Below are 26608 nucleotides of genomic sequence, written 5' to 3' on the forward strand. Positions count from 1 at the left end.
GCATGGTACATTAACAGTAGGTTAGTCTAATATTTTGGAAGAGATTATGTGAGATGCTCTAAAGAAACCAAGTGGTGTATTATTCAGAAGCAGGGAAATATCAAAAAATGTTAAATGACACAGAGGGCTTTCATAAATATAAAGACAGTGGCTAGGGATTCTAAATATCCTTTATTTTACTTCTGTCAACAACATTTTAATTTTTCTGATATTTTTTAATTATTCTTAGTTGTAGTATTAATAATAATAACAGCAACACGGCAGACTTTTTTCTTCTCAAGGAGAGAAACCCATTGTCTATATTTGTGATAAAAAGATCAAAACAGATGAGAGTACGGGGTACAGTAAGTTTAACAGATGACAAATTACAACTTCAGATACAAATGGTGTCCCTCTAAGTAAAGAAAGAGACAGTGAAATAAAAAAGAACACTCCCCAACCATCAAAGAAACATATGTGCTCACAGCTTGTTTTCACCAAATTGTCCTTGCTCTGGTAAATCATACTCCTCTCTCTATTAAACTGCAACAGCCTTGTAAGCACTCCCTTTTCACAACATACATTCCTTTTCTTTAGGATTTTTTTTCTATTAGTGACATTTTCAAACAACAAAAGGAAAAGCACCACTCTAAGCTCAAAAGGAAGCTAATAAAAATATCAAACCTTCTCTGGCAATAACAGAGTTCAGTTTACACTTGCTTTACCTTCTGCTCTCCTTGGAAAGATGAATCCTGCCGAGGATAATAATAAAGCTTTGAAGGAGAACATGTCAGGAGGAAGTCAAAGATAATATATCTTGTTCAAATGCATCATCGATACAGTTTGAAAGCTTCCCAAGTTTCCAGAAAGAAGATGCCTGCTTGCATCCAAACTCTCTGCATTTCTCAAAGGAAAAAACAAGGTTTCTAACGGAAGCTAAGATGTTTGACCTGGGGGGGGGGGGGGTAATATGAAGATATGACCATGAATATGAAGCATCTAAGTCTGTCACCACATACTGTAGATCTCGAATGGGGCAGCACGGTGGAGCAGAGGTCAGCATTGCTGCCAAGCAGCGCTGGGTCCCTGGGTTCAATTCTGGACCTGGGGTACTGTCTGTGTGGAGCTTGTCGGTTCTGCCTGGGTTTGCATGCGTTTTCTCTTGGTGCTCCCCCAGTGCTTCCTCCCCCAGTCCAAAGACTGGTCATTTTCTTGGCTTCTGGGAAAGAAATGGCCCTGATGTGAGTGTGTGCGTGTTTTGTGTTTGTGTCTCAGTGTGCGCCCCATGTTAGACTGGCTTCTTGTAAAGGGTGAACCTAGTCTCGCGCCTAGTGCTCGCTGGGACAGGCTCTGAATCTCCCACAACAGTGTATTGGATAAAGCAACCAGAAGATGGGTGGATGTCAGAGAATGATAAAAAGAAGAAAATTAGCAAAAATAATACATACAAGTCTTTTGTTTGTAGTGTTTTTTTTTTGCCAGTGAAAAGCTGAAACTGGCTCAGTATGCACTAGGGCCTTGAAGGTGATGCAACTGTCTTCTCAATGTGAAATAGTATTAGAGGAGTGGGAAGGAAAAAAATACTATTCAAATGAATATTCTGTACTATCAGCGTGTTTCATACAAACAACTTATTTACCTTCTTTCCCCTGGAGGCAACAGTCAAGCAATTATAATAAATGCACCCAATAAATCCATATACAGTATATGTGAAGATATAATGATACATCAGTGTGGAAGGCTGGTTAAATCTAAGCCCTAGGGGTGTAGCCACAGTCTCTGCGGAACAGTTTGACATTCCCTGACATTCACCAGCCACTCCAGAGCATTGGAGCTTCCTTAAAAGCAAAAGTTTTCCCAACTCTTCTGACTTTTTCAGATTCAATGACAAGGTTATGTCGCTCTTTACTGTATCTATGCTTTCTATTAAGTAGAATTTGATCTCCTGCTGCAGCGTTCTTCTGATTTTGCCTCTGCTTCCCAAGGTGTATGGATATTTTTTTTAATTAGAATTGCAAATTATTTTTTTATGTATCAACCCAATTATGTAATTATGTAATCACCCATTGTTTCTTTACATCTCAGCATGGAGCAAGCACGCCTTTACCGCACAGGAAGAACAAAACTTCAGACAAGCTCCTGTGACACATCTACCCATTCACTCATTAATCTTCAAACGTACTGTACCACAAGCCCCAAAGTAGCTTACAGTGGGGCTAGTGCTGATTGGTGAAGTACTGCCACCTTCACTGACATTAACGCAAGCCTGCAGTGGTTACTACAGGAGTCAATGTTTCACCTAGTGAGCTCTGACCAATTAATAGAGCTCTACTCTCATCAGTGATCTACCATCTGAGCGCCACTGCTTGGGGAATTGTATTCTCATTCGACTAGTAACAGGATCAAGGCTTGACCTTTACACGTGCAAAACTGAATAACTAGCATTTTTCCACTGCCCAAATCATTTTACCAGTCTAGGCCTTTTCTCTTTAGTGTTCAGATACTTTTCTGAGTTTCGGCACTGCATTAAAACAGGTATTCCCTTCTATATATACAGTGCAAACGGTTTGACTAAGATGCCATCAAGACCCCCAGTTACTACATCACTTTTATCCAAAAAAAGAAAAAGAATGGAAGGACGGATGTACAGAGGCTGCATTTTCACACAGTTCTTGTGTGTTGCAGTATATAATAAAAAATGATACTTCTATCATAATCATTCAAAATGTCAAAGTTCACACCAACACAATGACTGGAATATTTCTTTGCAGAAAACTTGGATCGGTGACCTTATCTGTAATTTGGGGAGTCTGGCCAAAACAATGATACTTTGATTAAGGTCAAGGTTAAGCATTTCTAATTCACAGACAGCTGCAGCTGCACTAGGCTTTTAATTGTGTGGCAGCTGTGAATAGACTACAAACTGACAAACAAAATGCCTCACTTAGATATACAGTGTATCTTGCAAAACCTAAGTCTTCCCAAGGTGTTTATTAAGATCATAAAGGCAATAAGCGCATAATTAAACATTGGGCATTATCACCAATATAATTGACCAGTTGTGACAGCTGAGTCTCAAGCCAAATGGTTTGGGACTTTTAATTAAAGCCAAGGTCAAATGGTATCAATGCAATGTCCACTAAACCGGCATAATGAACACACTCAAGTTCCAAGGCTTGAGTTACTCTTGAAAAGTAACTCACGATGCCTAGCTGGGAGTCTGGCAGTGACCATATGAGACTGAAGATGAACAGCATTCAGTACTGGTACAAGACAATAAAATATGATACCATGCGTCTAAGAAAGCCATAGAAGCCGGTATAATGATTCTGTGGTGGTGGGTGATGTAAGCTTCCTGACCTTGAGAAGAATTTTAAGATGGCAAGTTTTATACCAGACAGGGAGGAAGAGTTCATACCACACAAGTTCAAACAAACATGTTGACAACCAGGGGAACTTCTGGTTTAGATTTGTTTTAAACAGAATCTCCAAGGATCAGAGAAATGTCTTCTTGTTATTTCCAAATGTATTTGTTTCCAAAACCTTTTCCCCCCCATTATTATGTGTCACGTTCAAAACAGTTAAGTTTAGCATTCGACATTGTATAACTGTGAGTTCCCACCTCAGGACGCCACTGGGGACTTGTGCCTATGAAATACTCAGACACAAAATGTAATAAAATGTGAAAAGCAGATCCCTGGCTTTATTGTGCAGGATCAAACACATTTAAGTTACAGAAAACACAGGAGCCCCCCTCCCTTTGAGCTCTAAACACACAGAGAAAATCCTCACTGCAGGTCATGGCAACTAAGATGTTAATCTGATATATACCCATACAGTATGGAACGGAATTAACCATTTTTACTAGTGATGTGGCTGCTACTACCCATCATGTCCATTTGACCATTGTCTACTAATCAGTCCCCAGCTCACGATCACTGTGACACAAAGACACACCTTACACTCAGGAGTAGTCTCCTGGCTACTCTAGCTGTCTGTACTTTTTCACTAATTAACACCCATGTGAAAACCCAATATTCCAAACATTCAAGCGAAAGTAGACCATCAGTGAATACTGTTTACATTTTTTTTTTTGCTGCAGGATTGTTGGTGCTAGTGGCAATCCAACTGTCATTGCCTCCCACAAGTCCACCTAGCCGGGGCTCTGCATCACAATCCCATTTTTCACAGCAGCAGTAATAATAATTTTCGACACTTCCTCTTAAAAGTAAAAAGCTTTGCCAAAGCTCTGTACAGCACATACAAAAGCACACACTGTATCGATGAAAATGTAATAAAAAATTACTGAAATGCAGTGCAACAAAGCAAGCACAGGAAATAAAACAATCACAAAAGCCCAATGGAACAGGTTTTCAGATTTGATCTAAAAATACTAAACGAGGCTGCGTTCTTGATGTCTTTTGGAATGGGGTTCCAGAGCTCTGGGCTACAGCCACAAAAGGCCTGGTCATCCACAGAGTATATACAGTATGAACGGAGGGTACACACACAGAACTGTAGTAAACCAGACTCAGCTGAGCTAAGGCCGCACAGAAGAGATAGGAAGTTGGTGCAAGAATTAAAAAAATCTGAGTGATGTGATCACTTACATGTGACAGTCAGGATCTGAGCTGTCGAATTCTGAAAAGAGCGTAACCTCTTAAACACAGTTTTAGAGACTCCTACAAGTAAGGTATTAAAATAATTTAATCCTTAATCCTTGAAAATGTATGTATGATCAGTTTTTCCACCATAAATGCTGACAGCATTGGATGCAGCCTGGGTAAATATCTAAGTCAGGAAAAAAGTATATTTACAATACTCTGCAGAAGAGATTCAAAAGTCAATTCTGGATCAGAAATCGCCCCTGTAATTCTGTAATGAAATGAAAAGCACAGTCCCATCAACTGACAAGGTTATAGCACTGATTTTATGTGACAGATGGGAGGAACCTTATAACTTGACCTCAGACGTAATTACAATGCAAAACAAATTCTGTCAGCAAAACTTTGATATCAGAAATCTAAAAGTACTGAATGAGCTATGTCAGTATTAGTTTAAAACGCTTGATTCCATATTCATCTACTGAGTATTTTCTCACATATATGAAAATGGTGGGTAATACAGCATTTTCTTTCCAGTGAAAAGTTTGCACTTGCTCTTGAGGTTAGGAAGGGCAGTAACCGAGCTCATGGAAACTTGCAATGGCTGGAAATACAAGAAGTTGATGGTGTAATAAGAGCTCATTACAGAAGAAATCAGATTGTTAAAGTTCATAAGATCATAATCGGGTGCTCCCAGATACTTGAATCTAAGTATAATTAATTTAGACTGCTGGTTTATGATAAAGATGTAATTCTTCCTTTGTCTTTCACTAAACACAAACTGATTTCTTTCCATACAATACTGCTCTAGTTGTGAGTAAGCAGTAGTCTCCTAAAGTGTGTGAATAATTAAAGTTGCATATTTTATAAATGTGTACTTTATTATTAATTATAAATATTCAATATTGTGAAGTATGCACCTCTTTGCAGAAAGTAAGCAGGAATAATGTGATTGACTTTTGAAGTTTTCAAAATTGAACTTTCAATCCTCAGAAAAGCAGATGCCTGCAAGTAAAAACAATGGCTTAACATCCCTTTCATTGCTTTACTTTGTAACAGTAACACAGTGTATAATAATATGCCAGTAATAGGAACATTCCAGTTTTTGAAAGGTTTCTGTAAGTTTCCTGACCCAAGGTGTGTCTCAGAAGCCAATGGTCTTGTTCCAGGAAAGATGCGTCTCTACTCTTCTATAATCTATTATAAAACATCTTGAAATTTCACACTTTCAAAGTCATACATTACAGTACTGTAATGTTGCAAAAGCTAAGGTGATCACACTATTACCAGATAAGCAAACCTGATTTAAATTCCTGCATATGAATAATAAGCAAAGGGGCTTAAGTGAATGTTATCATGTCTGAGCATTTTGTCTCATTAATCATGCAGCTCGATTTGATTTAAATGTTGTACCTGCATAAATGTATCCATATATCCATTTCCTATAATAACCCTTACTGATTGTAAGGTAGGAGATGTACTGTAGATCTAAAATGTAAGAATCTATATAAAAATGTACTGGAAGTTGCACGATGGAAACATTACATTACATAAACGTAGTTACTTATCTCTTGAAAACAACAGAAACATAACTGATTACAGAATGATTATTATTAGATTTTTCTATGCTGAAGTGCTAAAGACCTGATAAGTGTAAACTCTTCCTCATTACTAAAGCAAGAATAAATAAACACTTTGAAAAGATACCTTGTTTCCTACTCCATATGGTACATTATCTACACAAAGTGTCTGTGTGGAGTGTATACAATACCTATATAAAGAGAAAGGACGTTCTCTTTTTAGAATGTAATAGAAGCTGGGTTTTTTTTTTGGTTCTCCACAGCAGTAGCATAAAGTGGTTGAGTGATTTAACTGCCCTCCCGGATTGCTCCCTGCAGCCTGTTTTTGCCTTTGCTCTCAAAATTTCCTTCATCATTCATGTCTGATGTAGGAACCAGGAATACATTAGTGATGTCTGCACATGTTGGGTTTCAGGGGACATTAATGATTGATGGTTTCACTGCTGTCTTTTAAACTGGCTTAGCTTTCTGATCTCATCCAGGCAGATCTGATCCATTGGTAAGAGTCAGAAGGCAAGCGGCTGGTACAGGGCAGAATCTTACAAGTATGCAATTTGTGAATTAGACTTTAAAAGCTATGAATTGTATTATTATGCATCACTTTGCCGACAAGAAGAGTAAAATTAGAATTCTCTCGCCACTGGACAAAATGAGGGACTGTACTCCACATTCCACTGAAATGAAAAAAAAATGGAAGGTACTGTAAGAAATGCAACTGTTAAAAGCTGTTGTGGCTTTACTACTGAAGTTGCACAGCGAGCTGAGCTGGAGTATACCATGTCTGGAAACCTTCTGATGTATTTAGATTTGTTCTGACAGTTTCATGAAGAAGCTGGAAGAAATACAAAGCCAAAGCTGGCTTCTGCACATCGGGACTCGTGTGATACTGTATGACTTAAGTAACCCAGTATGGCTCTTATGAATTAAATAACACAGGCTACACAGCCCCTTTTGATGTGGGCAGATGAAACCGGTCACTCAGAATTGTCAAAACCGCACACATGTACTGTACATCATGAATCCAATTCTGTCAGCTACAAATTAATCAAGACAGGTTGGCATGGCACCTCACGCGTGTTGGAAAGGCTCATTGAGTTTAAATGCCGAAATATAAGCATTAATACATTAGAAGGGAGTAGGATGGACACACAACTTTATGATTGATTGATATGATTTTCAATGCTGTCTATGCAAACGCTCTTTTCTGAAACTGTGTTGAGGTTGCTGGGGAGAGGAAGTGTGGAAGAGTCTTTCACCCCCTCCATAAGTGGAAAGAGCCAGTTGGTGTTCCTTTCATCTTTGAATTCCTTTTTTTCTTCACGGCATCTTATGGAATTTAGAACTAAATACCTGCCACAGCACTTTACTTATTTACCTAATAGTAAGTCCGGCATTCAATAGGTCTTTATTCCGAGACTCTTGTTTCATAATCATATCATCCTCTGCGAGCTTTCTGTGACCCACTACTGTCCCCGAGAATCTCAAAGCCATGGTGGTCTACCACGCCTCTGAAGATTTATGATCAAGGTAAGTGAAAATCAATGGTCTGAAAGCGATAAATAATTTAAGTATTTTTAGCAATGATATTCTGGTGTTTGGCATCTTTCCCCCCCCCCCCACCTCTAGCGATGGATAAGTGTAGAGGTCAGGCTAGCAGTTAACCCAGTTACTCTAAAGAATGCTGGAATAAAAAGTAATTTGAGAATGAATATTTTCAGAGCTGTATGCATGTACAGTACAAAAGTGAAATGTTTTGCACTCATCATCAATTGACAACACAGAGAAACAGAAATGTTATTTACAAAGAAGTTAGTGTTGAGAGTGTCTAGTCAATTTGTTTGGGAGAAGAAACAAATGCTAATTTCACACAAGGTTTTGGAGGAACTTGAGATTTCCCTCTTGCGGCTTTGTTTACATTTTTATTATACTGTGCTTGAAAATATTGGAAATGTATTTAAAACGAGTACTGCAAACTGAACATGGTTTCAGAGCCCATGTGATGATTTACCAGGATTTGTAGGGACATCGGCTGTGGAGAAAGACATGATTTAACTCAATACAGAATCAAGTCTGAAAGAGAAAACATGCCTTTTGGGCTTCGATTTTCATTTACTTGCATCAAATCTCCACACTCTAATGGTGTGAAGCATTTATGTTCACAACCTTCTATCTAATTTTGCTTCTTGAAGAAAGATTAGCAGCAAGTCTGCAGAATGTTAAATAGGCGTTAAGATTATTATGAAGGAGGAACAGCAAACTCCCATTTACTGTTAGTATAGGTACTGTACATCTGGAAGAAAGCTGTTACAAGTTTTAGTGGACGTTATCAGACACTGTATTTAACAAATTTTATAACTATTTCAGAAACTGACGAAAAAATATTACTCCCATGAAAAGCTTTGGACTTGGAAATAATGTCAATGCTATGGCTTTGAAATGATCAGAAGATTGAATGGGAGATGGACAACAACCTGGATGCTACGATAATAAGCTATAATTGATGCCATTTAATATAGTATTGTTTATTTACATTCATCTTTGTCATACAACTACTGTACAATTTGATATTTTGAACAGCACTGTAACAATAAAAGTCAAGACTGAACATTGTGCGATTGTTTTATATTAATTGAAAAGACCAATCAACCTGTACGTACAGTATAAGTACTGATAACTGGTTAAGCTACCTAAATGACTAGCTAATGTAATTAGAGCTCAATTAGAAGAACGTAGAAAAACAAGGGCAAGGGGACACAAAAAATCATGTTTAACTTGCTAGCATTATTTGAGCAAGCAACAAGGACATTAGGTGACACTAAAGCATATGATGTAATTAGATTTCCAGAAAGCATATAAGGCCCCTCATATGATAAGGTCCCTCATATAGAGTTGATTATCAAATTCAAAGCCATGGAAATCCAAGGTAGCATGGATCGAAAACTGGGTAACAAAAAGGAAACAGCATGCTACAGTATCTTAAGTGCCATAACCTCTAACTAGGCAGATGTGATGGTGTACCACAGGGAATGGCTAGTACAGAAATAGTGACAGGAGAATTACCAAAAGACAAAATCATTAGGGATTTAATTTCCAAAGGCATTTGGAAAATTATGTGCAAAGTGATCCACACTGCTAGTAGGAACATACATTATACAGTACTGTACAGTACATATCTTGCAGTACATATCTTGCATATCTATAGTTGTTCATAGTTCCAGGAAGTCATTCACAAAAAGGATCTGAATAATTATATTTAAGATAAGATCACTTTATTGGCCATATACAATTTCTTGTACTAGGAATTTGTCTTTTTGCATGCCCCAACTTGCTCTCCATAAGACACACTGACACAGACAGATAATTATCATTATAATTCTCTGTCTTCATCAGGAAAATATGGGGAAGCAATAAAAAAATGCAAAGAGAAGTCTTGGACATGAAGCAAAAAGTGTATAATCAAATCCAGGAAAGTTATGCTTAACCTTTACAATGCACTAGTAAAGACTTAGAATATTGTGCCCTGTCTTGGTCACCATGCCAGAGAAAGAAACCTTTTAATCATCATTAATAGTTTTAAGCAGTGCAACAAAAATATTGCTGTTCTAAGAGGAGTGTTGTCTATGAACAAGTACTCTTCAGTCTAGAGTACAGGTTTTTTCCAAGAATATAAAATTGTGTATTCTAGTTCTATAGGTGAAAATTAGGGGACTTTTTTAACCCTTGGTAGTGAAATGCAGACATAAGATCACAACAGGAAACATAAAGGAAATTAATTTTGTACAGAAAACAGAAGTCATTTCTTCATACATAGGGGGATAATCTGGAACAGGCATCCCAGCCATGAGGTTGATGCCCAAACTGACCACCTTTAAGAAGTGACTTAGACATATTTCAGATTCACTTACTGTAGCTACAGGACTAAACTACCAAGCTAGCAAGATGAACCAAATGGTCTCTTGTTGTTGGCTGACCCTTCTCATTTTTTTAAAATTGTTGTGGGTCTTAAAAGATTAGTTTTGTAAACACTAATAAAATCATCAATCCTAGATGTGCACATACTGTACTATAAAATAACAACACAAAGCAGGCTGATTATTACCCAGCTGGATTTTTAAAAAACATACCATTACATACAAGCTGCATATGCTGACACAGACAGACAGACAATGTTCACTTAGACTTGCCTGTTCAGTAGTGAAGAGCTCCCTGCATCAGCATATGTTCTTAGCCACAGAAGTATTTTTTTAACTTTACAATCAAACAATTTAATTAACCTAAATCTAACCCCCTAATTCTGCTGAATCATTATTATTTGTGAGCAATACACAAAGCTACTCTACTTGGCTAAACTATCAACCATATCCTGGGTGTTGACATCTTTTACCAATAGTGTCCATGATGTGCTGCTGACCATCAACTTCATGTTTAACACATTTGCATGAAAGTAATGTTGAATAACTCATGTGAATAGTGTGAATTCATTTTTTTTCAGCAACTACTTCATCCATCACAGTGCCATTTAACAACAAAGACAGCTTTGGATTTGGGAGACATAATGTCTCCATCATTGATAGTGACATCCAATCCAAATTGCTTTAATGGCAATTTTTTTATGTAGGAGTGGTGGCAAGGACAGCTTTTATTTCATCTGATCTCTTTACTGTTTGAATTTTTGAAATCGCTACAGCTTATCCTCCTTGTAGCAGACAACGTCTATCATGTTATCATTTTAGCAACCAGCTTTGGGCTTTCCTGGAATCATATCATTTTTATTAGATTTGACATTTAAAAAAGTTACCACAGTGCATGCAAAATGTTAAAAAGATAATCTTAGCATTTAAAAAATATTTTTTTGATTTATAGTACTGTTTACCAGTACTATAATTTAATTTCAGTTATTTTAAAATATCCAAAAAAAGAAGCTTCATGGGCAAGTTTAAATTATCTCTACATTACAGTAAATGCAAAATGAACAAACAAATACCAAACAAACTTGTCTGTGTCTTGTGTTCGTTTGTTTCATGTAGACATTTAACAATTTGAGAATTGGAGAAGCTATTTAATTTTAATTCTATTTTTTTAGTATGTAATGTTTTGATACTTTTTTTGCTTTTAATTGGGAAAACAACATCATAAAATCATGCAAAAGTCTTGCACTCTAGCAATCCACAGTCGAAAGAGAATTCATGAATACTCTGAAAAAAGAACATTTTTTCTGTGCATTTTTCCACATACAGGGTATCCTCCATTAGTCATTTCTCCAGATTGTTAATAGCCGACCGCTCTAAGAGATTTACAGTATTGTACAAAGCAGATAGCTGGAAGCACGTCTTTTACAACTACTAAAATAAGCATATTGTAAGGAGAATCGTTAATGTACAATGTCTCTTTCCTCTGAAGTGTAGTTTCAGTAAAGGATGCACAAATGACCATTAAAATAATGGGAAAAGGCCGTCAAAATAATAGGAACACACAAGCAAGAAACATTTTGTTGTCCTCCAGTGAAAACTGATTTTTTTGGGTTAAATGAAAGTACAAAACCATAGAATAAGGACAACGGAATGTGTATTAAATTATATTTTCCCTCTAGGGCAGACATAACCTCCCATTAAAATCTCTATTTTTGTCCACTTCATAGATTGAATTTCAACCTATGTTGCTGTACTGGCCCCATTAGACTGACTGAAGAGGAGTTCATCCAGCTCTCCATCACAGGCCTTCAGGCTACTGAACTCTTTTATATCTTGGTCCAAAACTGAAGAATTTGAGTTCATTGCACACTACTGCTTAACAAACACCTTCAATGTGCCTGTAAAGGTTATTTGAACTGAGCACTGCAGATGCGTCCGTGGGTTCATTTCACACAAGAGGATTTGACTGCTTCAAATAGCCACGTTGTCATGTCCCTTAGCTCTGCATGTTCAAGACAAAAAATGTTCGAGTTTCGCAGTCCTTTTCCAAGATTCCCTGTTATTTCCCTCTAAATACTTTGATTTTTAAACTTTTTCAATTTAACTAGTCAATCGTACATTATAGGAGAAGGTTTGGAAGGATGACTGATCCTGTGAGTGTCCTGTGCACTAAGAGTTCCTATAGTATAACCTGATTGTACGTTAAAGTGACATTCCCTCCTGTGTACAGTATATGCAACACAATGGATTGCAATTAAATGTAGATAATGGATTATAAAGCTACTGTAGATGAAAGCTATCATATTTTCAAAACAAGTAGGAATGCAGGTCTGTTTACTACAGTCCTCAGAAATAATACACATAAGAGATATTTCTTTAAATGAGGCCTCAGTGCTGAAAACATTTAAATTCAAACAGGATTTTAAATTTAGGGTTCAGTAATTTTAATTAAGAGCTCAGCTGGAACAAAACACAGAAGACACAGAACTCCTTGAGGACCAGGATTGGGGAAACAACTCTATTCCCTTTGCACAGCCACTCGATCCTGGGATTTCTGTGTTCCCGGAAATAAACAATATGGCATGCATCACCTCCAATCTATCAACATCTTTATTAAACAATTGTCATCTACTGTTTTTTTTTGTATGCTAGATATCAGGATTTGTTACACATTAAAAATGCAAATCAACGCATGCTTTAATCCAGCTCACTTCCTTCATCCCTTGTGCTCCTTATTTGCAGCGCATCTCCCACTGGCATAGAAACATTCACTTTTATTCGTATCAATTTAACAAACTACTGGGCAGCATTTGGCAGACAGGGTTTACATTCAGATACTGTAGGTAGGTATAGAGAATTACAGAACAGCCTAACTCAGGGGAATTTGTCAATGGATGCTTCCCATATTGCGTGCTGTTCATTCGACTGCCACTCATATCGTGAAATAGGCTTTTTAAAATGACTTAAAACAAGGCACACTTGAGCTAGCCCCTATTAATAAAAGGTCACCTTGTCCTTGTTTATTTTCTGCACAATAATCTGTAATGCTACATTATTAAAATGAAAAACTGTCAAACAGATGGATGACCAAATTCAGTGGCAGCTAACTCAATGCTTCAAGGTGTTAAATATTTTATTGCTTGTGTACTGTTGGTAAAATGAAAATCAAAGATTTTATTTCAGAGAGCCTATGTTTAACTAGCCACAGAACCTGCTTATTTTTCTCTTTTTGAAGAATGTTTTAATATTCATTTTTCTCAATAATTTAGCATTTAGAGTATCAGATGTCACCAGCTGTGATCTACTGGTGTCAACAGGTGGCAACTAATGGCAAACGATCCAATAAAATATACAATTTGAATATACAAATCACAGCAGGATGTTCTTAGCATTCAGATTTAAATGCACACACAGACAGGGCCTTTCTATATTATAGAAGTAAGCTTTCCTTCCCCTTCCCTTTAACAGCTATCCCCCCCCCCTCACAATTCCAGTCCCTTGCTTTGTTTTAATGAAAGGCACCTCAGGTAGTGTAGCTCCCTCACTGTCATCTCTCTCCTTAAGGAAGAGACTCAAAATTACTTGGCAACCAGAAAAACAGCTCTTGGAATGACTTCCTCATTACAACATACCTTCAGATAGTAACAGCCTCAGCAGAATGAATTGCAAAAAAGCCCATTTATTTTAGATTTGGAAAGCTTAAAAATGTCTCAGACCTAGAGACACAGAAACAACTATAAGTTGTTGCACTTGGGGTGTTGATTTGTCACGTCTTATACAAACACTTGCAAAACACACTGCAAACAAAAATGTGTCTTTATATGAGCTGCACAAGACAGGGATGTGGTGTTTAATAACACAGGTCTGCCAGTCTCCCTGTTCATCTATCCTGTATTGATTTCTGATTTCAAGAAGGCAGGCAACTGCTGTCTGGTAAAACTCATTCCGCAGGCTCTGACTTTTTTCAATTTTTCCGAATCAACACAATGGTCTTTTCAACAGGAGCTGCCAGTATAAAAGAAATGGTCAATGTCACAGAACCACTTAACTTTCCTGTGAAGAATAAAGTCAATAGATCCCTTTCAGCCCCGCTCATTTAATTTGGCTTTTGCAAAGATAAATCATATGCGTTAAGAGTTAAATGTTACTCAAGGTTTGGAAAAATTCTCATTACTTTTTAAGATATCGCAAAGAAAGGCATTTCATAATGTGCCATTATTCATCTAATTCACCAAAAGAAATATAAAAGAAAGCACTAAAATCTGCAATACCCCATACTTCCCAGGATACTAAAAAAAGAAAACATACTGTAAATAAGAGCACTTACTCTTAATCTTAACTGTACTTTGCAGAGCTGTAACTATTGTATCTATTATTTGAATTGTAACTATTGCTTGTTCACACCACATACAGTATGACATCTGAAAACAAATCTGTTGCCTCATAACTGATATTTAATTGCTGCACTGTATGTATAAATAACCAAAACTTAAAGTTGCGTGATGTGTAGGCAGTTTAAATCTACCTCTTTTTCGGACATCTTTCTAAATAACCACTTCAAGTCACAATTTCTGTAACACAGCTGAGAAAAAAGATGGGAAAAGTGGAATTTCAATTCACACAGATAGCCTTTTAAATTGAAATTTGTCATATACACTGCTGTATACGTAATTAATGTCATTTTTATGTAACTTAAAAGTTCAACATCGTCATATGGAGCTCAAGGACATCCGACAGCAAGGAGCAGCTGCAGGACATATTAAACTTTATCAAGTCAGTTCAGAAGTACAGAAATACATGGTTTTCAGGTCACTCAAAGACTTCAGACTGTCACACTCAGTAGTATTTATATTTAATAATGCAAGTCTGTTACCCCAGTATCAAACAATAAGCACAACGGATCAAATCGGGATAGTTCTAATTTCACTGCTATACCTTAAATTCAAATACGTATATTTCGCATCTTTGTCTAGAAATTCTTCTTAATTTAATGTCCTCCACTTTGGCTTTATCCTTTCAAAGAACATCTCTAAGTTCTCAATTCCTGTGTCTGGAAAACAACATGACTGACTTTCCTTTTTGTAGTTTAGAAAAATGTGATCTACAGTACAGTACAATATTGCTGTTCAGAAATTAGAAATAATAAAACTGGTCTTTGAAAGGTGGGAGCTGCTTTTCCAACTTGGCAGTAATTCCCTGAGAAGCACGATCTGCATTTGATCCCAAATGACCATGGCAACAATTTATTTATTATTAGCAAATTTGCCAAATTTAATGCTCTAGCCTAGGGAGCTGGAAGGCTTTAGAGAAATGTTGCAGGTTCCACGGGATGTAATGCAAATTGTGTAATACATTTTGCATGTATCCCCCAAAGACTTTATGATAGATAAATTACGCTTTCATCTGCAGAGTTCAAACACTGGAAGCTTGACAAAACATTTCCCTCTTAAAGAATGGATCATGAATAGTCAATAAATCACTCCGTTCTGTTCATGTGAATAACACATGTGTTTCTTTCTGTTGTCCTGTAGTGCCCCCGAAGATTGTAAACATTTCCAGTGACATCACAGTGAATGAAGGTAGCACCATCACTCTCATGTGTCTTGCGATTGGAAGGCCGGAGCCGACAGTCATGTGGAAACATCTTTCAATGAGAGGTAGGACTTGTGTGTCTTTTCTCTGGCCTTTAACAGAGGTGAAAAAATACAGATCATTTAAGAGATGGCTAAAAATGTTACAGATGTTCGGGATACACTGCTCAGGTGATTGTTTAGACAGGGCTTCCTAGAAAGTGTTGGGTAGCTTTGGAAGTCTTTTTGGGTTACTATATACTGTACAGTAATAATGCCAATTCTTAAATATCATTGTCATAATTATGGTTTATACATGGTCGTAACATTTGTTGTTTTGTTAAAATAATTTGTCATGTTTTTTATGGAAACCTACAGTATACTGTGATTCAACGGAGGGAAAAAAAGTTCAACATAATATCTTTGCAATTAAGGAGGTGTTTTTTTAACGTCAGATTGTTGAAATTAAGACTTTAGGTGACAAAGGTTGTAGCTTGATGACTGGCCTCAAAGACCTTAAAGAAAAACTGGAGATATATTATAGTATATTTCAGATACTGGAGCTTATGAACAGTGTCTAAATTGAAGTTCAAGCACCAGATTTTGATTTTTAAATACCTGAGCATCAGTTATATCAAACATCCAGTACAGCTATGGTTTATGCACAGAGCTTGCTAATAAACTCTCTGCAAGCCAATTTGAACTGATATTCAGCTTCAGTATGAGTCATTCCCTGCTGGAAAAGAGGTCCTTTATTATTAGCAAGGTCTTTAAATGTGAGTTTACATGCTCACATAGGTAGGAATGCTAGGGAGTCATTCAACTAATTCTACATTTGCCCTTTTCATTTGTTATAGAAATAAATCCTTTAACAACGCATAATAAACCAGCAATTTTTGTTGTCTTTACTGTATCATTGTTTCAGTATAGAAAACCAGTGTTGTTTTTTTAATGTAGAACAAGCATAATATAATTAAAAATAGAAATCCATGAATATGTAAAGGAACGTTTTAAAGTACTTTCAAGACTAAATATAAAAACAAAACAAAGCAGGGTAAATTATAAAGGAGTAATAATGAGTTTCAGTATAAAGATCTTATGTGTTTGCTTATGAAGCTGCAGTCTGTTTCTGTAACATACTGTACTATTGTGAAGCAGCTGCAAATGAGTTGCTATGCTCATCAAAGGCACTTGCAATGGGACAGATATCATTTGGTGGTCATAATTACAAGCATGATACGATATGTGGACATTGCCCCAGCACCATAAACCTTTCACTTGAAGCAAAGAACGGAAATCACAAATATTTAGTGGTGGAATCACTTCTGAGAAAACAAACAATACGTGGGCTCTGGCTGGGTTTTCATTGTCTGTTAAATACTGCTGGCCTTAGAGTGAGTGTGTTATCTCGCTTGACATTTATGCATGAGCCTTAATGAAAAGCACTAACACAGAGGAGGCAGCTTTGAGTCTCACAAAAACCTCTCTCAGCTACTGTTATGCATTATGACTCTTTCTACTGTGACATTTTCTAAATATCTCTTCACTTTCCACCTGGACTAACAATGTTTTAAACAAAGGCAAACAATATCCATGTCAAAGCAAACATATCGTTGTCAAAGGCAGGTGTTTAAGATGAATTATTTTAAGGTAGAACAGGATCACATATTACATCGTTTGTTCAGTTAATTACAGGAGTTTTTCTTTATATGTGCACGGCTGATTATGACATGACATTTAATTATATCCTTTATTCTTCATTACCAAAAACTTTCAGGTTTTCCTTGGTTAAAGTAAAATAACACTGTGACTTCAAATAGACTGTGACATCTTGACAATTAATCACCATGTAGTGTCAGTGGGTAATGAGTCCGTAATATCAGGCCACCAGAGAAGAGCAGTTATTAATGCAAGCCTTCTCATAGAAGAGGCCTGGCCGTGTGATGATGTAATGTGACAGGACACAGCCAAAACCGTGCATGGTATGAAATAAATTACAGTTCAAGACATTAATCTTGACATTTTCCATTTCAGGTGTACAGTAAGAGATGAAACATTTTCAATTTGTAAGAATGGTTTATGCTGGGAATCTACACTTATTTAATTTGTGCATGCAATCAATTTTAGTTTGAGCTTGATTAAATACAATCTCATATCTTTTTGTACAATCATGAATCTCCTTTTCCATTATCCTTCGGTTTGAGGTGAACCTTTAAGTCCTCAATGGCCATTTGGTCTCAATACCCATCTTATCAAAGTTTATTTAAAGATACATGTTAAACTAAAGCCTGACAGAATGTATGCATTCATAGGAATAAGGAAATGATCGCCTACATACAGTGCTCCAGATTTATCCAAATCTCTGATGAAACAGCTAAAAAAAATAAAACAACATATAGCATGATTGAATAACTCATCTCACTTACAAAACTGAATGTTATAAAGTAATCACAATACAGTAGCATCACATGGGGCAAAGTCATATGTGTCAAATAACTGAGTTCCAGAAAACAAAAGGGTCACATTTTGTCAAATCCCAAGTATTCCTTTCATTAAAAAAAATAGAATATGGAAAACAAATGTAGAGTCACATTCTGCTCTATGGGAGTGCAATAAAAACAGTTGGTGCCCCCAGAGGTTTCCCGTCTCCCAAGGGGAATACACAGAAGACGTTCAGCAACAGCAGCATGGATCAGCATGGCTGAGTTCAGAGAGCTCTCTGATGACTGCGGGCAAACGGACATTGACTTCCATGTGGTGGCAGATGGGTATAAAATAAAACCCCACAGTACCCTGAATGTTCCACCATCCACCGTCCATTATTAAGATGTTTAAGGCTGCTGGAATAGCCGTCACCCTGCCAGGAAGAAGAAGTGCATCATGTCACCTCAGGCTGTGAAATAAGTGGCGTGGGCATAAATCAAAAGGCAGCAGCTGGAGATCTCAAACACACTTCACGATATGGAGTGTCAAAAACTGCCATGGAAAGTCGCCTGCATGAATGTGGTATTCGTAACCGGATTCTGAGGAAGAATCTTTTTCTTTGGAGGGAATCGCAGAAACGAGAATCTCTAACCCGAATACATTTGGAGGGCACTGCACAGGGAACTCCACCACTCTTCCTCTTATCAAAGGAAATGTCTTTTAATTTGTAAATTCACGCTGGCTGATATTTAGCGGAAGTAATTGTACTTAACAAAAACAATAAATGATTTATTATGCAGGATGCGAGAAAAACACAAAAAAATTACCTGACCTGGAAAATGAAATTAATAATTAGCCGAGGTACCATAAGAAACGGACAAGTAAATTTTTAAATTCTTAAGGCATTTGTCAGTTCAAAAATTAAATATTAAATTTCATGTTAATATGTGATGACAATTGTATACATGCATAGTAGTCATTTGAGATCATTTGTGTTTATAAATACTAACGATATTAAAGTAGTTTAGATCATACTGTAGATAGGCTCCCATTACACTAGTTTAGATAACATTATAATGCTTTGAATACAAAAGGACAATTACCCATTGTACTGTGAGTGGCACACTTCTGCACTGCAGGCACCTAGTTAAAAGGATCCTTCACTTCTTAGGCTTTGGAAGAGAACACAAGAGTTTTCAACACAGGTAATCACTCTGTGGTTTGTGTCTATGGTTCCATGCCAGTTATAAACTGCTGCTATTTGCTTCCCCCCTCTAAAAAAGGCAGCAAATTCCCTTCAATAAGTCTGAGGCCAATTTCAGCGAATTCAACCACCATAATAATGTGCCGGACAATCTTGCAGCACTTTGTTCAGGGCAGACAATGGGAAAGCTTAGGGTGGCAGTTCAAGTGATGAGCTGCAATCAGACTATTTAGAGACATGTACTGTATGGCATGAGGTGTTTGCTGAGATATTTGTGTCAGCAAGAACAAAGCAAAGCTGCTTCATAGCATTTATGGTCAATCGAACGACACTGCATGCACCTAAAAACAAGAGGGCTGTATGTAGAATTCATGCCTCCTTTAATTAAATCAATACTCAATGAGACAAAAGCACACTGTCCAAAATAATACTACAAAACAGCACTACCCCCCCCCCCCCAAAAAAAGACAAAAAAAGATTAATAAGATTCAAATATTCCTTTTAGAGGAAAGAGGTTATAGTATGAGCCTTTGCTTTGCAGAAGCATTCTTATTTCACAAAGGCTCTTGAGCTACTGTAGAGCAGTTTTTTTAGGACAAACGGACACAAATTAGATTTCTAATTAAGACAGATAAAAAAAAGAAAATGCTGTAATGTTAAATGAATTAGGAGATTTCTAGGAGGTTATATACTGTATACAGTATATACTACTGCAACTTCACATGATCATGCATGAATTTTCAAGACATGGGTGGGATAAGCAGCAAAAAGGAAGGAATCCCCCCCACCCCAACTCTGTTGTTGAGAAAATGTCTGACTGCACATTATGATGCTGGTCTGTTTTAATTTTCAAAACATCAGCATCACAGAAATAACTGCATGACTAATGTACTTAAATAATTAAACCCTGTAAAATCCTAGGGAATCTGTCAAGTGATACAGGGAATAAGATCCTCAGATCACAGGATAAAAGATTACGACATTGTCTAGTTTTATCCTTGCTTTCTTTAAAAATTATAACTATTGGCCCTGTTTTCTCTGTCTCTGGCTCAAGTTTTCAACAGCTTCTGCAAAGTTCAACACAGTGGGGAGCTGGGGTTCCAGCAATGTTTTAATTATATTATGTAAATTAAGCCTAGAAGTCGGCTTCTACTCCAATTTGCTCTTTTTTCCTATTTATTTAAGTGCAGGAAAAAATAATGAGAATCGGAACTAATTGACTAATTAAACACAAGTTGTAAAAATGGAAAGATCCCCACTTCAGTGTTTCCCCTCCAGGATATTGTTACAAAAAAGGAAAAAAATGTTTCTTAATATTTTTTAATCAGTTGTTTTAAGGCTTTTCACCCCAGAATATTGTAATAAAGTGAAATACAGTAAAATAATCAAGTAAAACAATAAAGTAAACATGATTGCTAAAATCCAAATTGCCATACAACTAATTGGAAAAACTATAAGAAGAAATACCTCTTAGAATTCTTATGGTGAAAACCTGTCATATGACTTTAATATCTTTGCCATGTGAGTAAAAGTTTTATATAACATGTATATTAACAATATTTTTATAATTACTTTTACTGCAGAATCTTTGCCAATGACCTTTTAAATATGCTAAATTTTAGGTCTCCTCTGAGCACATCAAGCTGTAGTTTTCTGTGTTCCTCAAGATGGACCGATACAGGTTACAATATTGTTTTCAGCTGTTCCCAGATTTGCATTTGTTGTGAAAATGTTAGTCTTCTTGAGAAAGATCATTGATTTTTCACACCTTTGAGATTTTCCTTGAAAGCTATTTGTACTATCATTTTGTTCCTTTAGAAATTATGCGCCTTCTACAGTACCTCATAAAATCTTCAAGGGTTGCCATATCATACATATTTTTCACACTTTGTACCATAACACCTTTCCATAATATATAACCTACAGCTATCACATATCCATATATGTATACTATACATATAAAGTTGATGCTGTGTGTACAATGCCTTGTGAAATCTTTCCCCCCCTCTCCTAATGTCTCATTTTATTGAATGCAAATGATGCATTCACATTTTCTAAAGTTAATTTTTTAAAATCAGAACTTGAAAGCCCCCACCATTCTGAATTAATTTAAATGTCAGCAAAAACTATGAAGAAAAATATAAAAAAGATGTCTTGATTGCATCAGTATCCACCCCACTTTGCTATAAGACTAATGATATGATAAATGATCGAGCAAAGCAAGTCTTTGGGCAAAACCTGTTGTAGTTTTCTTTTGCAATAATTTGGAAAGGAATATAATATATATATATAATCAGATGTGCAAAATAACATCCCATCTTGTATACAGAATGTTGTTGAAAAAAAATGGCTTTTGATGTGTATTACAGTATTTTTGTAAATGGATCAAATGTTCTACACTTTCAATCATCATTTGCAAAAATGTAGTTAATGCTGCATTTAAAAAATGGTAATTTAGTATCACAATGTATTAAAAAGTACCACTAGTATTTTAAGGTGGATATTTAGTACAGGACATTTACTACACAACAAGAATTAAATTTGTGAATTCTTCCAAGTGTAATGCATACTCATTTATTTTCATGTAGATATACTTTTATGAATATATACAGTATACAGTATATATACAGTACAGTATATAAATATAATAAGCTGTATATGAGAATATTAAAGGTGCTTGTATAATAATTAACCTTGTTTAAATGCTCTATATCTTTCTTTCTGAGCAATGTCAATGGGATATTCATGATTTTTGGTCTGGTTTTCTAGGTCTTTTTGTCTGAAATGCAGCTGCTATATTGCTTTAACAAGACTGAAATAACTGCACTTATCTTTAGAAAATAGAAAACAAGATTGTAACGCTCGGGCGGTGTTGATATCGTTCATGGAAAGTTTTAAGAGGATTAAGATGATCGATTAACAATAAGAAAAAAACCCATCAGCCTTGACTAGAAATGATATGAGAATTACTGAAAGGTGTGTTAGAAGGAATATAGAGTTTATTCATGCCTACTGTATAAGAAGGTTTATATTAACATATCGCTTGAGGATTAAATAAATCTAGTTGTGTAAAAAAATCTTTCTATCTTAAAAGTTTTAAGAACTATACATTTTTCAGATTTTTTCTTACTTTTACACTATTTACTACATACTGTACCTTTGATATCAGTAATATATAGTCAAGAACAGGAAAAGGCACAGAGTTACAGTTTCACAGTTGAGGTCAAATGATATTAATTAAACCCAATGGAACCTAATGTTTCACCTTCATGCTAATTGGCTGTATTAAAAATGGAATGCAGATGATCAGGGCAGCAGGATAACAAAGCAGGTCCCACAGAAAATTATATCTAAGACCGCAAGCCAATCAAATTGTTCTTTATAACAGGATAGATGTCCCTGATATTTCACCAGTGACCTCTGCTTTTACCCATTTTGCTGTGAGAACAATGCTGAAGAGAATGTACTGTACCCATGTGGCTACAACTCAATTAATGCATGTGCTGTTGTATGGAAGGCAATGGAAAAATTAATACAGAAATCTCCAGATTTTCAGATACATAAACATGATCTGATTTCCTAATATCAGGCGCTCTGAGGTTAAGATTTTCTTTTATCCCCTACAAGAGGGTGAACAACCTGATTGTATATGGCTATATTTGCACAGGTAATGGAGACAAGTAGATTATCTTTAGCTCTTTCAATCTCTTACAGATGTCTTTGTTAGGATTGATAACAGCGTGAATACTATGCCAAGTACATCTTCTTTTAATACGAAGAAGGAAAGGCATGTACCACAGACCCTCATGCTTCTGCACCAAAACTGTAAATGCTGGAAAACAGACCTAGCTGCTACAAATACCTATTTCATTTCTAGCACTCAACCTTCCAGGTAGACAGGTTTCAGGTAAGGCTCTAGTTTTCCTCAGCTGGAGAGTGATGTTTTAAACTCTGAGCAGACAAAATAACACTGATACCTCAATTAAAGACTCACATATGCTCTTCTGAAAACAGTCACAATTCGTACCATTTATTTCATGTGTGCCAAAAGCTTACATTTATTGCATCTTTACATCCAAAAAGGCACTAACTTTGGCACATCTAAAGAACTCCATCTAAAAAATTTCCTTTTATAGTGTACTCTACCACCACCTTTTCATCTCTATACCATTTCATTCGACACAAATGCTTTGTGTAACAATGAGTCTTCTAATTCAAAGTGTCTAGATCAAAGAGAGAATAGAGTTCACTGAGGAATTAAAGAAAGATATGCAATGTCTAATTCAGTGTCACATCTGTGGCATCGTTCTGAACGTCTCTGAACATTTCTCCAGAAGGAATACCTGCAGGTGGCTTCTGTAATGATTTCCCTTCTCTTTTTTTCCCCACTTCACAATAAGACAGCCATTCACCTTAATTGAGTTTCTGGTTACTTCCTGCTGCACTTAACTTTCAACACAGATTGTATATCTTTTTCCCTAGTTCTCCCACTGATTGCATGCTGAAAACCTATCTGGCCAAGCTAACTGTTTTGTACCACTGGCGTTTTGAAAATTCTTTTAATAAGCTGAAGTCGTTCAGATTTCAAAAGCCTGAACTTTAGAACAAAATCTCATGAACATGTTTGACAGACCCTACACTTCTTAGACACAAAAAGCTCATGATGAGAGTTGAAATAGACTACTGGAGGCCTCATTGTACACCTTGGAGGGTTCATTTCAAGGATTACAGCAGCCTCTTCTTGACTGTTAATAAAAGCTAGCACCTTTTTAAACTCCACACCCTAATAAAACCCTAATATTTCTACCAATCACCAGAAATCTAATAATTAAATAACTGACACCCGGTGAGGCTATTTACAGAAATCAGAAGCACTTTGACAGCCTCTGATTGTCAGTCTGCTGTAATTGCAGTCCCTTGTTAGGCCGGCCTGTCCCAGTGTTACATCAGTATTAGGATCCTGCAGTAGCTCTGGCTAGGTCTAGCACAAACCTATATTTGTAATATTCATGCAGACTTGCTACTTCATGTGACTTAAAAACGTTCTAGTGTTTCAGCCTAGATTGTGGAATGATCTTCCCAAGGACATAAGGGATGGTGACACTGTTAGGACATTTATAACTCAAAAAACATTTAAAGTTCTTTTTTTTATTATTTAGCTTTTTTTATGTGTATATTTTTATACTGTAATTGACTCTTTTAAACCCATGAAGCATTTTGAAATGCAATTGCATGAAAGCTACTTAACGAACAGGTTATGATTATTCAGGTACAGTAAGAGAAAAAAAGGTTTTATTAAGTAACTACACAAACAAAAAGTGACCCAAATATATTGTTTCCCAAGAGTCTGACGTACAGTACAGTACATATACTGTCTATACATTAAAAGTTATTTCTTTATATTGTACATCACGGTGTTGACCTCAATGACTCGTTTGCATCAAATGTGGTACTATACTGTATAACTGTTCATACTTCCCTGTTGAAGACACTCTTTTACTATTATATGTCTCATGTCCTGTCACTTTAAGTGTCTTTTTCTTACTCTCACTTGAGTATAAACATTCATACAAGCACTATTTTAGATTTTAGGTTAAAAATATGCCTTAATTGTTAAGTACGTAATTCTTAGAATAGTATAGTTACAGTTACTCCTTACTCTCAACTGTGCACTTACTGCTTGTTTCTTGGTTGGGATGATCAGTTCACAATAAAATGTAGGTGCCAGAAAGAAATGGGATCAAACACGTTTTGACTTATGAAAGATGTCCAGCAAAGTCAAACCCATATTTCCATGTAATTCTTTAACTGGGGACAGGTGTGAATGTATTGCCAAGTGAGCTCTAAGGTGGTGATCATAAATCATGGAGAACTCAGCTAATTAAACTTGAACTTTGATCATTAATAATAAAAATATAGGGAGATCTGCTGTCTGCATCTGTTTGCTTTGGTGGGGGGTGCTGGAAAGAAGCATTATTTCTCTTGACATGATTAGTTCACTTGAGGTTTCTGCTTGGCAATCATTAAAGATGCTTCAAATAGTCTTCTAAGCGAAGACCCAACATGTCAGTACTTAAAGTGGTTCTTCCCTGCAACTTGCTACTGCCATCTGATGTTATTGCTTTGAGTGAAGCTCAAAAAGAATCTTTAATAGTAGCCAATTTATCAATGCATGTCTCTTCTAATCCATAACTGCAATGATGCTGCAGCCTTTGGTTTTATATCCCCGTTATGTAATGAGAAAACAATTGGATTATGCTGGTAACACATACAGTCTTGGGCAATCAAGTATGTCACAATGATGGTTAAATGTAAATGTCAGAAAGATATAATGAATAGTTTTTGATGTATTCATGTTGGTAACTGAATTCTATTAACTCAAACAACATAATGTAGTATGTACTGTATATATTAAATTTAATCGTTTACATTATCTGACTTAAAATGAAACAGTGGAATAATGATAAAAAGATCCATGCCAAATTAAATACCTTTTCTTCATTAGTGGCAATCTGTAAGCAAGTGCAACTGTGATCATTTAAAAATAATAGTTTCTGCCATGTAGGAGAAAAACAAACAAATGTGCAGCAACTTCTGCACAATGTTCTTGTCTTTAAAAATTAAATGACTCTCTTTAAAGAAGAATCAATCTTGATGGTTTTATCAAGTTATCCTTTCTTAATGCAATTCACACATCACATTAAGAAGTATGAACACATGATGCTAGCTGGAATTTTCAATTCTTAATGAAAGTATTATTACATTACTACTGTACATTACAGATCAATAACTGATATTATACAACTCAAAAACATTACATCTGGTAGTCAAAGAGTCAACAAATTGCACAGTATATTTAACATTTCTTTAAAAAAATATTCTCCATGCTTATGTTTTGGTGATTGAATGGCAAAGATTTGCAATCAGAAGCTTGAAGCATAAAAAATACTTGCCCTGTAAAGACCAATTTTTTCAGCCTTGGGTAAAAAGAGAATACCCTCTGTTCTATGCAGTAGTGTCACTTCCAAGCTTGAAATTCTAAGGTCACACAAAACAGACCGAGAGCCTTATTTCCAATTTATGCAGATGCTACATGCAGCATTAAATCTGAACTGAAGTCCTTGAGAAAAATCTACTGTCTTGTGTGCGCTCTTTGCATCTTTGCCAAGTAAAAGATGTGTCCTATAATCTAGTGACACCTCCTGTTTGCAGAACAGAAGAGTATGAGTAAGAATATTAATGTCACTAAACATGATACCTCCACCTACTGAACACAAATCCCTAGGGTGTACATAATGACAGATCCTGTTTTATCCACTGGGGGTAGGTTTACTAG

General features: G+C 36.1%; 1 protein-coding gene across 2 annotated transcripts in view; it reads left to right on the plus strand.

Moving 5' to 3' along the window:
• Positions 1-26608, plus strand: part of opcml (opioid binding protein/cell adhesion molecule-like) — a 588589-nt gene that overhangs the window by 493625 nt on the left and 68356 nt on the right. For both annotated transcript variants that reach the window (XM_088939313.1, XM_088939311.1), the window contains one exon: positions 15606-15731. In XM_088939313.1, the coding sequence (XP_088795439.1) occupies positions 15606-15731 (126 nt within the window). The remainder of the gene's footprint in view (positions 1-15605; positions 15732-26608) is intronic.

This window comes from Atractosteus spatula, chromosome 22, assembly GCF_055471065.1.
Source record: "Atractosteus spatula isolate fAtrSpa1 chromosome 22, fAtrSpa1.hap1, whole genome shotgun sequence".
NCBI lineage: Eukaryota > Metazoa > Chordata > Actinopteri > Semionotiformes > Lepisosteidae > Atractosteus > Atractosteus spatula.